Here is a 16,448-nt window from a genome sequence, read left to right as displayed (position 1 = left end):
CCTGGTCCATTTCTGTTACGTACTGTTGTTAGCTAGCCTGGTTCAGATGTTACGTACTGTCGTTATCTAGCCTGGTCCATATCTGTTACGTACTGTCGTTATCTAGCCTGGTCCATATCTGTTACGTACTGTAGTTATCTAGCCTGGTCCATATCTGTTACATACTGTCGTTATCTAGCCTGGTTCAGATGTTACGTACTGTCGTTATCTAGCCTGGTCCATATCTGTTACGTACTGTCGTTATCTAGCCTGGTTCACATCTGTTACGTACTGTCGTTATCTAGCCTGGTCCATATCTGTTACGTACTGTCGTTATCTAGCCTGGTCCATATCTGTTACGTACTGTCCTTATCTAGCCTGGTCCATATCTGTTACGTACTGTCCTTATCTAGCCTGGTCCATATCTGTTACATACTGTGGTTAGCTAGCCTGGTTCAGATGTTACGTACTGTCGTTATCTAGCCTGGTCCATATCTGTTACATACTGTGTTATCTAGCCTGGTTCAGGTGTTACGTACTGTTGTTATCTAGCCTGGTCCATATTCAGATGTTACATACTGTTGTTAGCTAGCCTGGTTCAGATGTTACATACTGTCGTTATCTAGCCTGGTCCAGATGTTACGTACTATCATTATCTAGCCTGGTCCAGATCTGTTACGTACTGTTGTTAGCTAGCCTGGTTCAGATGTTACGTACTGTTGTTAGCTAGCCTGGTTCAGATGTTACATACTGTGGTTAGCTAGCCTGGTTCAGATGTTACGTACTGTCGTTATCTAGCCTGGTCCATATCTGTTACGTACTGTTGTTAGCTAGCCTGGTTCAGATGTTACGTACTGTTGATAGCTAGCCTGGTTCAGATGTTACGTACTGTTGTTAGCTAGCCTGGTTCAGATGTTACGTACTATCATTAGCTAGCCTGGTTCAGATGTTACGTACTATCATTAGCTAGCCTGGTTCAGATGTTACGTACTGTTGTTAGCTAGCCTGGTTCAGATGTTACGTATTATTAGCTAGCCTGGTTCAGATGTTATGTACTATCGTTAGCTAGCCTGGTCCCTAGATCGGTATCGTTAGTAAAAGTAGTCCATTCTATTGATCACCTGTGATATCTTCTCTGTGTTTTGTTCAAAGGAGTCAGTCCTTGAGGATCTGAACTGCATTCTGAAATATGGTGATGTCCCTGGCCTGTTTGACAACGATGAGATTGATTCAATCACTGTGGATCTCAAGTCAACCATGGAGAGCTCTATCGGTGAAAATAGAGAGGAGATGTACTCTTATTTCATAGAGGTACAGTACGGTATAATATTCACTCTAGATTTGTTGATTTATGCCATGGTTTGAGAAGAAGCATTTAACTTCTTCTTCTTCTTTAGCAAGTTCATCAGAGACTACACATCGTCCTGGCCCTGAGCCCTGCTGGGATGCGTCTGAGACAGTACTGTTGGGCCCACCCGGCCCTGCTCTCCTGTTGTAACATAGACTGGTACAGTGAGTGGTCTAAAGATGCTCTGCTGCAGGTAGCCAATAGCACCTACATCAACTCTGACCACTTTGACTGGCTCGGACAGGTACAGTAGTTCCCCATTCACCAGATAATGACAAGCACTATTTGTATGTGTACTACAATTCAACTTCTATCTGCAAATGTGTACATGAAATAAACCAAAAACAAAATAAGGTTAATTGCACATATTGAATGAGGATTATGTCCAGAATCTGGAACCCCAGTGGTTTACCTTTCAGGTCCTGCAGAACAAGGTAGCCAGAGTGTGTGTGGATATCCACCAGAGCTCAACCCAGATGGCTGCTCAGTATCTGCAGGAGATGAGAAGGCCCTACTACATAGTCCCCAGCACTTTCATCGAGTACATAGACACCTTCACCAAGATGTGTCGTTCAGAGGGGTCTAAGCTCCATAATGTCAGGTTAAGGCTGGAGGTTGATCTATTGATTGATTGAGTTGTTGGTTGTGACTGTTATTTTCTTGGAAATTATGTTTGCTGAGCGGAGAGTAATATTAAAAGGACTGTATATTGTCTGTTTGTTCCCACAGAGATCGTTTTAGTAACGGACTCTCTATATTATCTGAGGCAACATCTCTAGTCACTGTCATGCAAGATGAACTTCTAGCTCTAGGCCCACAGATAGAGGAGAAGTCAAAGGTAAATAAGAGGATTCAATATCAAGATAGGGTGTTCAGATTTTGAGAGAAAGAGAGTGTGACTAATTGATTGGGTGTGTGACTGACTGATTGTGTGTGTGTGTGACTGATTGTGTGTGTGTGTGTGACTGACTGATTGTGTGTGTGTGACTGACTGACTGATTGTGTGTGTGACTGACTGACTGATTCTGTGTGTGTGACTGACTGATTCTGTGTGTGTGACTGATTGACTGATTCTGTGTGTGTGACTGACTGATTCTGTGTGTGTGACTGATTGACTGATTCTGTGTGTGTGACTGACTGACTGTGTGTGTGTGGCTGACTGACTGTGTGTGTGTGGCTGACTGACTGTGTGTGTGACTGACTGACTGATTGTGTGTGTGTGACTGACTGACTAATTGTGTGACTGACTGACTGACTGATTGTGTGTGTGTGACTGACTGACTGATTGTGTGTGTGTGTGACTGACTAATTGTGTGTGACTGATTGACTGATTCTGTGTGTGACTGACTGACTGTGTGTGTGTGACTGACTGACTGTGTGTGTGTGACTGACTGACTGATTGTGTGTGTGTGACTGACTGACTGACTGACTGTGTGTGTGACTGACTGACTGACTGACTGATTGTGTGTGTGTGACTGACTGACTAATTGTGTGACTGACTGACTGACTAATTGTGTGTGTGACTGACTGACTGATTGTGTGTGTGTGACTGACTGACTGATTGTGTGTGTGTGACTGACTAATTGTGTGTGGCTGACTGACTGATTGTGTGTGTGACTGACTGACTGATTGTGTGTGACTGACTGTGTTTTGGACAGGAAATAGAGATATTGATGGGTAAACTGAAAGAGGATTCTCAAGCTGTGGAACAAGTCCGAGCCATCGTCAAAATCGAAGAAGACATGATGGTGCAAGAAACACAGATCGTTCATGAATATGCAGAGGTGAGGTGAACATCAATATGAATATGCAGAGGTGAGGTGAACATCAATATGAATATGCAGAGGTGAATTTAAATATGCAGAGGTGAGGAGAACATCAATATGAATATGCAGAGGTGAGGTGAACATCAATATGAATATGCAGAGGTGAATTTAAATATGCAGATGTGAGTAGAACATCAATATGTTTTTATGAGAGTGCTACATACACCCACACTCACCCTTTGATAAATGTGTTCTCTGTTGACTGTGAGTAACATTTTGTTTATGTAAATAATTTGTTCCCATTGTGTGTTGTAAAACTGTAGGATGCCACGGCAGATTTGAATAAAGTTTTGCCTCTGCTGGAGAAAGCAGTTTCAGCTTTAGATGCTCTGCAAAAGAGCGACATTTCAGAAATAAGGCAAGTGAATAAAATCATGCTTAATTCTTCACCTAAGCATGCCTTTTCCTTTCATAAACACTTGGGGGGGGGTTACAATATTGTTGTCAAATTGACCTAATCAAAACATTTTTCCAAGTAGAACTAATGTTTTGAAGCAACGAATCAATATGACACACTGTCGATATGTAATAGTGAACTCATTCTGAATTGAATGTATTGATCTCCTGTTCATTATTTGGCTCCAGAGTATACACCAAGCCTCCAGAACTGGTCCTGACAGTGATGCATGCAGTCTGCATCCTGCTACAGCAGAGGCCTGACTGGACTACAGCTAAACAGCTGCTAGGAGACCCTGGCTTCCTCAAGAGACTGGTCAGCCTGGACAAAGACAGCCTGCCAGAGAAGGTACAGTATTTAGGCCCCAATCCTACCTTGAGATGAGCTTATCTTGTAGCTTTAGATTCTCTTGTTTATTATACTTGTTTATAAGTGTCTTGTGGTCCTGTGTGGCTCAGTCGGTAGAGCATGGCGCTTGTAACGCCAAGGGTTGTGGTTTTGATTCCCGCTAGGGAAAATGCACGCTTTGGATAAAAGTGTCTGCTAAATGGCATATATTATATTATAATAGTGCATGATACTATGTTTGAATTGCTGTAGGTGTTTCTGAAGTTGAGGAGGTATTCTAAGTGTCCTGACTTTAACCCTGCCAAGGTAGGCATGGTGTCTATAGCCTGTCGTTCAATGTGCCTCTGGGTGCTGGCTTTGGAGCACTACCATGAAGTGTACAAGGTACAGTTTGACTGTTGTGTGCCTTTAGTTCTCTAAGAAGGAAATATTCCCTTATTGTTAATCATGAATGCAACAGTGTTATATTGATGTCCTTTTCTTCCCCAGATAATTGAGCCCAAACGGAACAAAGTCAACGTGGCCCAAGCAGCATTGGTGAAATCAGAATCTAATCTGATGAAAAAGCAGAAAAGACTATCCAAGGTAAGATATTTACTGTTTGGCAACGTGTTTGATAATTCATTCACACAAATGACAAGGGCTTGTTTCTCCGTTCAGTGTATGCTTTATCAATGAATTGATTGATTGATTAATTGGTTGGTGATTGATTGTTCTGTGCTGTCTGTTTAGATCGAGGAGCATCAGAAAGCTTTGGAGGACCGCTACGATGCCAGTGTGTCTGAGAGACAGGAGCTGGGGAGACGTAAAGAGAGGACCACGAACAGAGTGCAGAGAGCTGCTTCACTCATATCAGCCCTGTCTAATGAAAAGGTCCGACCAAACAGTTCCTATACAATAGTAAATATTGTTGAATTTCATAAAACCAGACCAATATGGCACTTATGGATCTGATTCGATACCAGTCTTTGGGTGTCAGAATACACCGATTCCGATATTTCTGCCGATACATATGTTTTTTAGATGAAAATGTCACTGTTTTAGGTACAAATTGAACTCCAAAAGAGATGCATCCCTACAATGACACTTTGAATGCTGATTTCTTCCATGCGTGCTTTCTGTTGATTTGACCTGCCTGTTGCCCTGTGCGTGTCTGTGTGTATCAGGATCGTTGGGAGAAGGCCGTGTGTGACCTGGACAACAAGCTGCAGCACATAGTGGGTGACGTCATGGTTTCCTCAGCGTTCATCACGTACTGTGGACCTCTGACGGCCGACTACCGTAAAGCCATGGTGAAGAAGTGGCTGGACTTCTGCCACAACATGGAGATCCCTGTCTCTCCTCAGTACACCTTCACCTCAGCCATGACCGAGAAGAACCAGGTGATGTGGTCATTTAGCAGGTTTTTTTATCCTAAGCATCTTATAAAATTGTCAGCATTGACTGACACATAAATGCATTGATCGACGTTCAGTGGTGCAAGTAATCTCTTAACATTAGTCTCATTTAATTCAGAGCTATAGCTCCACACGATAGTGGATTCAGAGCATTCTGGGGTGATATCCATCTCAAAGGATCATAAAGCTCAATCTCATGTGAATGTTCACAGAATATTTTTAAGAAATTACAAACAACACACGCATTTTGTTTTGGCATGTATTGCCATAATGCACCAGATTTAGCTATTTTCTCAACATTTTAATGACATCGAAAAATCTTATCTCCCTCAGGTGAGACACTGGCAGAACACAGGCCTGCCACCAGATCAGAACTCCACAGAGAATGCTTTGATCGTGAAGAACGGTCCCCACTGGCCCCTGCTGATCGACCCCCAGGGCCAGGCCACCAGGTGGATAAGCTCTATGGAGGGGGTCAGGCTCAGGAAGATGCTGGCCTCAGACCCCAACTATATGAAGACAGTGGAGAGGGCCATTCGCATGGGGGACGCTGTCCTTATTCAGGTACTTGCTTAGGCTACTTAAACCTTTTAGTTCTTTGGGGAGCATAGATTATTTGACAAATTTCCTCCTGGGTCTTCTGTGTTGATCTCTTATTCAGGTATTGCCATATAGAATATACACATTTGATTGATTTTAATTCTACAATATAGAATCAAAGATTGTGATTCCCAACAGTAACCAGGTTTCCATCCAACCTTTTTATCAGAGTAAAGTACATGTGAATGGAAACAGCTATTTTCTCTGTAAACATTCCAAATGTCGACAAAACAAAATACGCTAGACAAGGTGGGATCTTTTTGTGTCTGTAAAAATAAGTATGCGAGAAATAGCAGTGGAAACTATTGATCTAATAACCATCATATCGAAGTAAATGTGGAGTCATACGATGATATGTTGTGCTCCTCCCATACGACTCGGGAAAACATGCAATTTATTAGGCTAATGAATGATGAAATCAGTTATGATGAACTTCACAGGGGGGTGAAAGTTCACAGTAATGAGCTTAATGCTGCTTTCCAATAAATATAAAGGGTCTTATTCTGATTGATGTTTGGCTGCCGTTTGACAAATACAAATTATTGCGCTCTTTTGTCCATAATAACCTCATCAAGTAGGCCCATCAAATTCAACTCTAGACCTCAAAGCAAGTTTCACTGCCTTTTTTCATTGTTGCCCTCTAATCAGGGACTGATTTAGAACTAGGACACCAGGTGTGTGCAATTAATTATCAGGTAGAACAGAAAACCAGCAGGCTCCGGACCTCGTAAGGTAAGAGATGAATACCCCTGATGTAGGCTATACCCACACTGTATCTGCGAGCTGTTGGCTAGAGCGCGCATGCCAACACTGGAGTGGGCACATTCGTTATATAATGTAACAGTTTTAGTGACAAAACCATCAGTAGAGTTGAAAATGCGATGGATGATGGAAATGCGATGGTATTTAATAACAAAAGGTATTTTTATGTACTCTACGTCATCACGCACAGCCTTTTATCCACAAGAGGTCAATTTGATGGAAACATCTCTGGTGGGAAATGTGGATTGTTTTTATGCAGATTTGTGCATATTCACATAAAAATCTGTTGCCAATTGAATGGAAACTTAGCTAGTGGTTTTCTTAAATGAAACTGATGTACTAAATGAGATCAAGATTATTAGTCCTTCCCTTTGATCATTCTTCTGTTTTCAGGATGTTCTTGAGAACATAGATCCCTGTCTTCAGCCAATCCTGGTCAAGAACCTTACAATACGTGACGGTCAATCATTCATCAAAATTGGAGACACTGAAATTGAGTACAATCCCAACTTTAGGTACATTTACTCATTCAATTGAGCCCTTATTTTCATCAAATGACCCTTCATTAAAAATAAAAATGTTCATATTTGTAGCAGTAGGAATAGGTCTTATAAATTGTCACAACTCCTCTCCTCCTCATCTCCTGCCTTTTCCTTCTCCTCTCCCCTCTCCTCTCTTTCTCACCGAAGGCTCTACCTGGCCACCTGTCTGCCCAACCCCCACTTCCTCCCGGCAGTGTGTGTCCTGGTGAAGCTGATCAACTTCTCGGTAGAGTACGAGTGTCTGCAGGAGCAGCTGCTGTCCAGCGCGGTGTCTCTGTATCAGCCAGAGCTAGAGCTGCACCACAACCAGCTCCTCCACACTATTACTGCTGACCTGTTCAGCCTTCACGAGCTGGAGAACAGGTCCCTGCTGCTGCTGCAGGACACCCAGGGTGAGGGAGGGAGGGAGGGAGGTGGACGGGTGGATGGATTTTGTGCCGTTCCACCTGTCCCTAAATGTAACGTAAAAATCTTGATCAAGATCAACTGTTGGCTTTGCTTCCAGCACTCTTTCACTATTGTTTTTACTAAGAGGATAGAGAAAAGATAGAGATGAGCACATTGTCTCCCTTCACCTAAAATGTGACATATTAAAACACTAATACTTTGTCTTGCTTCAGGACACATATTGGACGACCAGCACCTCGTTGATAACCTGAAAAAGTCCAAGGTCACCTCCAATGAGATCTCCGTGCGAGTTGAGACGGCTAAGGACAAGGAGAAGGAGATCGACGAGGTCCGCAAGAAGTACCTCCCTATCGCTAACCGTGGTGCAGACCTGTATTTTGTCCTGGCCGACCTCACCCAGATCAACTACATGTACCAGTTCTCCCTGGACTGGTTCAATGACATGTATGTGAAAGCTTTGCAGGTGGCCACGGAAGGCCAGGAGTGGCCCACCCTGGACATGTCCATGCCTGTGACGGGCACCTTGTGCCCGGCTGGAGCTAAAAGCCTGAGGAGGGCTGTGGTGGTGCCTGGAACATGTGCTCCCAACATGGGGGACTTTAACCTTCGTCTCCTCAAGATGATGAACACCATCACTGAGAGTATATACAAGGTAACAGTATTGATGATGATGAACGCCATCACTGAGAGTATATACAAGGTAACAGTATTGATGATGAACGCCATCACTGAGAGTATATACAAGGTAACAGTATTGATGATGATGAACACCATCACTGAGAGTATATACAAGGTAACAGTATTGATGATGAACGCCATCACTGAGAGTATATACAAGGTAACAGTATTGATGATGAACGCCATCACTGAGAGTATATACAAGGTAACAGTAATGAGAGTAACAATCATGGACAGGTAACATGCTATTTTCTTTTGGGTTTTACGCATCTTAAGTGGAGCTTGATTGAGTTTTCCCCCCTGCGTACTCTGTCTCTCCCCCTCATTACTCTCTATTTCCCCCACTCTCTCTATCTCTCTCTCCCCCTCCTTACTCTCTCTCCCCCACTCTCTCTATCTCTTTCTCCACCTCTGTACTCTCTCTCTCCCCCTTCCCCCTCCAGGAAGTGTCCCTGGCCCTGTTTGTGGACGACCAGGTGGTTTTCTCCTTCCTGATGTGTTGTAACATCATGAAGACCAACAAGCACAACATGATAGTGGGCAGCACTGAGTTCCTGCCTGCTGAAGAGTGGAAGATATTCCTACACTCTGCTGTGCTGGCCAGCATGATGGACTCAAAGAGAGCCGAACAGGAGGAAGGTAAAAAAATACCTGATGTGTCAGGCATCTGTCAGTAATATGAGGCCGCATATTGAATCAGAGCTTGTCTTTAAAAGGCTCCAAACTGTCTTTCAATTGGAAAATAAGTAGACCATGAATGAGTGAGCATTTGAGTAATTAAGGGGGGTGACCACAGTAAAATTGCTGAGTGCATCTGTGTGTGATTGTCTCGCTAGGGGAGCTCCTGGGTGAGCGTCCGGACCACCCGTGGCTGACAGACAGCATGTGGGCACAGTGCCAGTACCTGAGTGCCCACCTGCCCTGCTTCGCCACCCTCTACAAGTCCATCCAGACCAACCGTTTGCAGTGGGAACTGTTCCAGCAGGCTAGGAACCTCTATGAGTTCCTCAGTGAGCCCTACACTGGACACTCTGGTTCTGGTACTGAAGGTCGGTGTTGCTGCGCTGGAACGTGAAGCTTCCCTGGTGAACATTGGGTTGCTTGACTTATTCCTTGAAGCTCTTGTGCAGAAAAGAGCCTTGACTATGGCATCTCCAGTGAACCTTGCTCTGGGAAGTTTTCTGTCCTGTGTTCCCTGATGCACGTTGTGTTTGAATTCACCACAGAGTATCATTTCCTTGACTTATTTCACAGAACCTCTTCATGGTAATGACAAGCCATACACGTTCCCCCTCACCGATAGAATCTTATTCTAGCTCGTTCCCCCTCACCGATAGAATCTTATTCTAGCTCGTTCCCCCTCACCGATAGAATCTCGTTCTAGCTCGTTCCCCCTCACCGATAGAATCTCGTTCTAGCTCGTTCCCCCTCACCGATAGAATCTCGTTCTAGCTCGTTCCCCCTCACCGATAGAATCTCGTTCTAGCTCGTTCCCCCTCACCGATAGAATCTCGCTCTAGCTCGTTCCCCCTCACCAATAGAATCTCGTTCTAGCTCGTTCCCCCTCACCGATAGAATCTCGCTCTAGCTCGTTCCCCCTCACCGATAGAATCTCGTTCTAGCTCGTTCCCCCTCACCAATAGAATCTCATTTTAGCTCGTTTCCCTTCACCAATAGAATCTCATTCTAGCTCACCTCCTGTGTCATGAATGAATGTGTGTGTGTGTGACATCATGATGTGGTTTGTCTGTCTGTCCAGGAGAGTCATCCCAGTCAGCAGCAGCCTCGAAGGACAGGCATCTCACCAAGTGTGTCCACATCTTCCCCTGGGAGAGCCTCTCAGGCTTCCAGAAGATCATCTTGGTGTGTGTGTGCGTGTGTGCGTGCGTGCGCGTGTGTGTGTGTGTGCATGCATGTGGGTTACAGATTTGTAAGAACTCAAAACATTCTCCTTGATAAATATGATGAACTCTGTTGAGGCCGTCTTTATCTCCCAGGTGAAGATCCTGAGGCCTGAGTGTCTGAACACGGCAGTGAAAGCCTTTGTCATAGAGAAGATGGGTTCTAAGTACCTGGAGGTTGGAAAGATCTCCCTGAGAGAGGTGTGTGAGCGCTGCTCTGCCAACGTGCCCATCGTATTCCTCCTCTCCCCTGGTAAGACTACTGCTACTCTTGTGTACTAGACATCCTCCCTAAACTGGTGTGTAATAACCTTGGTGTTAGGCTGCTCGTTCCACCCTCTTTCTCACTAGTAGGATTTGGAACGGACACTGGGACACTCAAAGCTTCTTTTACACCTTTGAAATTCCTGGACAATATGGTGTAGTACAAGCACCTTTAGGTCGTGTCTGATGTCCTTACTCTTCCCCTGTCTGTTCAGGCATGGACCCAGCTTCCCTCCTGGTGCGTCTGGCCCAGGAGCTGAGGGGTAGCAGCCTGCACCTGGACATGGTGTCTCTGGGTCAGGGCCAGGGCCCCAGGGCAGAGGAGCTCATTTACAAGGCCCAGGTCCTCAAGGGCCGCTGGGTCTTCCTGCAGAACTGCCACCTGGCCGCCTCCTTCATGCCCAGACTGCAGACTGTCGTCAACTCGTGAGTGTACAACAGCACCTGTTTTGAGCTATTATTTTGCATGTTTTTATGTCTTAATATAGTCTTTTTATGCCGATGGGTAGTGTCATGTGAGACAATATAATGTAGTATACGTTGGTTTGAAACCACGTTGAAGCACAGAGGGTCCTGTGAGATGCCTTTAGGTGTGGTCCTGTTAGGTGCTTCTACCCGACAGGATCCAGCTGTAGACAGATGTCTCTCCACAGACCTGAGTATTTTTCATCCCTTCTGCTCAGGTTGAAGTGGAAAGGCTCAGACCTGGACCCTCACTTCCGTCTGTGGCTGTCCTCTAAACCAGACCCAGTGTTCCCTGCCTCCATCCTGCAGAGAGCCATTAAGGTCAGCCAGGCCTTCATTACCACAGCTTCCCGTTAGAGGGCCATACACCTATAGAAGTATAATTATTATTTCTATGGCGTACCCATGAGTGAACCAGTCAATCTGTCATCGTCTGAGGGGCTTTGTCTCTTCTAGACATTCTATTGCACATCCCTCAGATACACAGAACACAACAATGTCTGTTGTTGTTACAAATTAATTGCCAATGATTCTGTTCCTTTAGATAGCGGTAGAGCCTCAGTTACTAATACAGTAATTCCACTTCCTGTCCTGTAGATAGCGGTAGAGCCTCAGTTACTAATACAGTAATTCCACTTCCTGTCCTGTAGATAGGTAGAGCCTCAGTTACTAATACAGTAATTCTACTTTCTGTCTTGTAGTTGGCGGTAGAGCCTCAGCTACCAATACAGTAATTCCACGTCCTGTTCTGTAGATGGTGGTAGAGCCTCAGTTACTAATACAGTAATTCCACTTCCTGTCCTGTAGATAGCGGTAGAGCCTTAGTTACTAATACAGTAATTCCACTCCCTGTCCTGTAGATAGGTAGAGCCTCAGTTACTAATACAGTAATTCCACTTCCTGTCCTGTAGATAGCGGTAGAGCCTCAGTTACTAATACAGTAATTCCACTTCCTGTCCTGTAGATAGCTGTGGAGCCTCCTCGGGGTCTGAAGGAGAAGCTCCTCCACACCTTCAGTCCCAGTGGAGAGGTGACCGAGAGGAGCTTCTGTAAAATGGACTGCAGCCCAGCCTGGAAGACTTTGCTCTTCAGCCTCTGCTTCTTCAACGCCATCGTGCAGGAGAGAAAGAAGTACGGCCCTCTGGGGTGGAACATACCCTACACCTTTACATCTTCTGACCTGGAGGTACATTATCAGCTTACAAGATAATGACACATATCCATCTAGATTGAGAGAGAGCATCGTCATTATCTCTTGTCTTGGCTCTGTCTGTGTGTCTTAGGTGTCCATGCTGAACCAAGAGAGTCTCCTGCGGGCTGCGGAAGGTTCTGAGCTGCCATGGGCGGCCCTACGCTACCTGACGGGTGAGGTGATCTACGGAGGGCGTGTCACCGACCCCTGGGACCGCCGATGCCTGCTTACCATTCTCCACCGCTGCTATACCCCCTCGGTCCTGCAGGACGGACACAGCTTCTGTCAGGCTCAGGTAGGAGTCAGACACACCCCTCCACTTACCACTGGCATCACAGTCACAGGATCCATGTCAACATACTGATAAAGGAATGAATAAGGTCATTGTGATGTCATATGGTTGTTTACCTACAGTTTACATCCGCCAGGGTAGTGGGTTCTGCGTAGAATGTATATGACTGTAACAAAAATGTAATGGCATTATTATTAAAACTTTACAGGTATTCACTGATTTTAAAACAAGGTACAATTTAAACACAATTTTGTTGTAGAATATTTCAGAAATTAATAAAAAATGTCAATCTGAAATGTCTTTAGTCAATAAGTATTCAACCCCTTTAATGGAAAGCGTAAAATAGTTCAGGAGTAAAATGTTACTTTAAAATAAGTTGTATGAACTCATTCCGTGTTCAATAATAGTTGTTAATATGATTTTTGAATAACTACCCCATCTCTGTACCTCACACATACCTCAATCGGGTAGTACATTTCATGCACAGATTCAACCACAAAGACCAGGGAAGTTTTTCAATGCCTCGCAAAGAAGGGCACCGATTGGCAGATGGGTAAAATAAAATAAAAAGCAGACTGAGTATCCCTTTGAGCATGGTGAAGTTACTAATTAGGCTTTGGACGGTGTATCAATACACCCAGTCGTTACAAAGATACAAGCGTCCTTCGTAACTCAGTTGCCGGAGAGGAAGGAAACTGCTCAGGGATTTCACCATGAGGTCACAGGTGGTTTTAAAACAGTTAGAGTTTAATGGTTGTGATATGAGAAGACTGAGGATGGGTCAACATTGTAATTACTCCACAATACTAACCTAAATAACAGTAAAAAGAAGGAAGCCTGTACAGAATAAAATATTCTAAAACATGCATCCTTTTTGCAACAAGACACTTAAGTAATACTGCAAAAAAGGTGGCAAAGAATGAACTTTTGTGCTGAATACAAAGCGTTATGTTTGGGGCAAACACAACACATCACTGAGTACCACTCCTCATATTTTCAAGCACGGTGGTGGCTGCATCACGTTATGGGTATGCTTGTCATTGGCAAGGACTAGGTTTTTTTTTTTTAAGGATAAAAATAAAAGGAATACAGCTATAAGCACAGGCAAAATCCTAAAGGAAACCCTGGTTCATTCGGCTTTCCAACAGACACTGGGAGACAAATTCACCTTTCAGGAGGATAATAACCTGAAACACAAGGCCAAATCTACACTGGTTGCTTACCAAGACGACATTGAATGTTGCTGAGTGGCCGAGTTACAGTTTTGCCTTAAATCGTATTGAATATCTATGGCAAGACTTGAAAATATCTGTCTAGCAATGATCAACAATCAACTTGACAGAGCCTGAAGAATTTCAAAAATAATAATGGGCAAATATTGTTCAATTCAGGTGTGGAATGTTCTTACGAGACTTACCCAGAAAGATAGCTGTAATCACTGCCAAAGGTGCTTTCATTTTCAATACATTTGCAAACATTTCTAAAAACATGTTTTCACTTTGTCATTATGGGGGTAATGTGTGTAGATGGGTGTGTAAAAACATAGTTTATCCATTTTGAATTCAGGCTGTAACACAACAAAAAAATTGAATAAGTGAAGGGGTATGAATACTTTTTGAAGGCACTGTATATTACATAATGAAATATAACCCTAAAGCAAAATGGTATGTTTCTGTTATTCTCTCTGTCTGCTTTGAGAGCATTATATTGTATTTGTCTTGGCAGGGCTACCCTCCCTTCCCTAAAGACGCCAGCTGGCCCCAGTGTAGAGCCTACATAGAGAACATGCCCGACAAGGACCTGGCAGAGGTGTTTGGCATCGACAGCAGTGCAGAGACAGTGATACTGCAGAACCAGACCCAGCAGCTGCTGCACACCATCGTCAACCTGCAGCCCAGGCTCTCTGATAGCAGCCTGCTGGTCAGGTGGGTCTCCCAGGGGAAATATAACCCACCAATAGAGGTATTACTTATATCCTTTTGGCAATACTGAGCCAAGCGGAGCTGTACACAGCTGGCATGGTTAAGCATCCACTACAGTGTGCTGGAAAGGACAAGGTCCACATAAAATATCCAAGGCAGCACAATATGGCTCCAGTGTTAATCTGCAAAATTGTAATTATTCGCCTACCTCCTCATGCCCTTTGCACACATTGTATATAGACTCCCCTTTTTTTTCTACTGTGTTATTGACTTGTTAATTGTTTACTCCATGTGTAACTCTGTGTTGTCTGTTCACACTGCTATGCTTTATCTTGGCCAGGTCGCAGTTGCAAATGAGAACTTGTTCTCAACTAGCCTACCTGGTTAAATAAAGGTGAAATAAAAAATAAAATAAAAAATGGTTCAGTCCGGCACTTGAATTAGAAAAACAGCTATGTTATGTAGTGTAAAGAATGTTAATGAAATGCTGAATTCTTCTTCTGTTTGTTTGTGTGGAGCAGAGACAGACAGTGCCAAGATAGCGTAGTTCTAAGGATGGCCATGAACATCCTGAAGAAACTACCAGAGACAGTGGAGGTTGATCGTGTCACAGAGAAAACACTATTCCTCAGAGACATCATCGCCAAAGTCAACTTTGTGGAATCATCTTCCTCTGACCAGGGTAACTTACATACGCAACCCTTTACACTTGTTGGGATAGGGATTACAAAAGAAACATGAACTGCATAAACATGGTAACAATTGAAAGGTAACAGTTTGGATATTATGGGGAAATGATTAGACCAAAGTTGAGGACACAACAGTTCACATGACACAAGACTGAATCCAAACACTGTTGATTTTATGTGCATTTTACATTTACTGTACTTTTCACCACACTTGTTTACGAAATCAGAAAATACTCTGGATACATTCAGTAACAATATTCCTAGAAAATGTGGGGTAGTAGAATCATAAGACAAAAAAATGACTTGAGTGAGAGGGCTAACTGGTCTACAAGTGGCCAATAACCTCTCAAAGTGTGCACGGTTCCTAAGTCATTTCAATGCACTTTTATGACTCAAAGCCGTTGAGGAGCTAGAGCAAGCACACTTGTAGTTGTTTTGTTTTGAACACAACCCTGCATCCCTGGGTTTTATGATTTGGAAATGTGAAGTGCACGTTTGGACTCACAGGTGTTTGGCTTGTATGACATAAAGGTGGTATTTATGATAATCCTCAAAGTCATCTTTCAAAATACATAGTCATTTACAGCATTTCTATCACCCAGACAACAACAAAAATTGTAAAAAGATACTCAATTAGCTGGAGGGCTGGGGGCAACTTCTAGTCACGTGTGGTGCTCAAGTTCAGAACGTCTGTCAGTCAAAACCCATACAGAGCTGTGAAGTGCAGAGCCAGAGTTCTGACGTCATTTATAGCATGTTACTGTACAGCCACTGCGTTCCAATTTAGTCACTTATCAGCCATTTTTATCAACCTGTATATGGGTACAAGTGTAAAGGGCTACGAATAGATTCGAATAAATGTATTGTCTGAAAAGGAAATCATTGTTCACAGGTTGTACCTTTTCTTATTTTGACTCCTGTGAGAGTGAGAGTTAGTGAGAGGGACATTGAGAGATTCTATATATCTATCTGTGTCCATTTTTGCTCATAGTTCTTACTGAAAGCTGCCTTGTGTGTCTGTATGCATCCGTGTATGTACTCTGAAGGTGAGAGATGCACAGCCTCGGCCTCCTCTGCCCTGCTGGTGATCCTGCGACAGGAGATTGACCGGTTTAACTACCTCCTCTGTGTGGTGCGCTCCAGCCTCCTTTCCTTCTCTGCCTCCATCAGAGGAGAGGTGCTGATGAGTGAGGCTCTGGAGGAGGTCTACACTGCCCTGCTCACCATGATCGTACCATCAGACTGGAAGGTAGGTCTACACTGCCCTGCTCACCATGATCGTACCATCAGACTGGAAGGTAGGTCTACACTGCCCTGCTCACCATGATCGTACCATCAGACTGGAAGGTAGGTCTACACTGCCCTGCTCACCATGATAGTACCATCAGACTGGAAGGTAGGTCTACACTGCCCTGCTCACCATGATCGTACCATCAGA

General features: G+C 44.0%; 1 protein-coding gene across 1 annotated transcript in view; it reads left to right on the top strand.

Moving 5' to 3' along the window:
- The window catches only part of LOC118368055 (dynein axonemal heavy chain 6-like), a 54,480-nt gene that overhangs the window by 32,754 nt on the left and 5,278 nt on the right, over nucleotides 1-16,448 (top strand). Inside the window, exons 50-75 of the mRNA XM_052495859.1 lie at nucleotides 1,132-1,290; nucleotides 1,377-1,571; nucleotides 1,747-1,928; nucleotides 2,057-2,165; nucleotides 2,986-3,111; nucleotides 3,417-3,511; nucleotides 3,739-3,898; nucleotides 4,151-4,282; nucleotides 4,388-4,483; nucleotides 4,631-4,771; nucleotides 5,065-5,280; nucleotides 5,629-5,859; nucleotides 7,051-7,172; nucleotides 7,347-7,591; nucleotides 7,820-8,307; nucleotides 8,729-8,924; nucleotides 9,122-9,334; nucleotides 10,045-10,148; nucleotides 10,283-10,439; nucleotides 10,666-10,876; nucleotides 11,134-11,236; nucleotides 11,880-12,101; nucleotides 12,199-12,402; nucleotides 14,125-14,324; nucleotides 14,843-15,003; nucleotides 16,057-16,259. Of these exons, the coding sequence (XP_052351819.1) occupies nucleotides 1,132-1,290; nucleotides 1,377-1,571; nucleotides 1,747-1,928; nucleotides 2,057-2,165; nucleotides 2,986-3,111; nucleotides 3,417-3,511; nucleotides 3,739-3,898; nucleotides 4,151-4,282; nucleotides 4,388-4,483; nucleotides 4,631-4,771; nucleotides 5,065-5,280; nucleotides 5,629-5,859; nucleotides 7,051-7,172; nucleotides 7,347-7,591; nucleotides 7,820-8,307; nucleotides 8,729-8,924; nucleotides 9,122-9,334; nucleotides 10,045-10,148; nucleotides 10,283-10,439; nucleotides 10,666-10,876; nucleotides 11,134-11,236; nucleotides 11,880-12,101; nucleotides 12,199-12,402; nucleotides 14,125-14,324; nucleotides 14,843-15,003; nucleotides 16,057-16,259 (4,671 nt within the window). The remainder of the gene's footprint in view (nucleotides 1-1,131; nucleotides 1,291-1,376; nucleotides 1,572-1,746; nucleotides 1,929-2,056; nucleotides 2,166-2,985; nucleotides 3,112-3,416; nucleotides 3,512-3,738; nucleotides 3,899-4,150; nucleotides 4,283-4,387; nucleotides 4,484-4,630; nucleotides 4,772-5,064; nucleotides 5,281-5,628; nucleotides 5,860-7,050; nucleotides 7,173-7,346; nucleotides 7,592-7,819; nucleotides 8,308-8,728; nucleotides 8,925-9,121; nucleotides 9,335-10,044; nucleotides 10,149-10,282; nucleotides 10,440-10,665; nucleotides 10,877-11,133; nucleotides 11,237-11,879; nucleotides 12,102-12,198; nucleotides 12,403-14,124; nucleotides 14,325-14,842; nucleotides 15,004-16,056; nucleotides 16,260-16,448) is intronic.

Source organism: Oncorhynchus keta, chromosome 35 (assembly GCF_023373465.1).
Source record: "Oncorhynchus keta strain PuntledgeMale-10-30-2019 chromosome 35, Oket_V2, whole genome shotgun sequence".
Lineage (NCBI taxonomy): Eukaryota > Metazoa > Chordata > Actinopteri > Salmoniformes > Salmonidae > Oncorhynchus > Oncorhynchus keta.
Note: the sequence above shows the minus strand (reverse complement) of the source record. Positions and strands in the feature narration are given on the sequence as shown.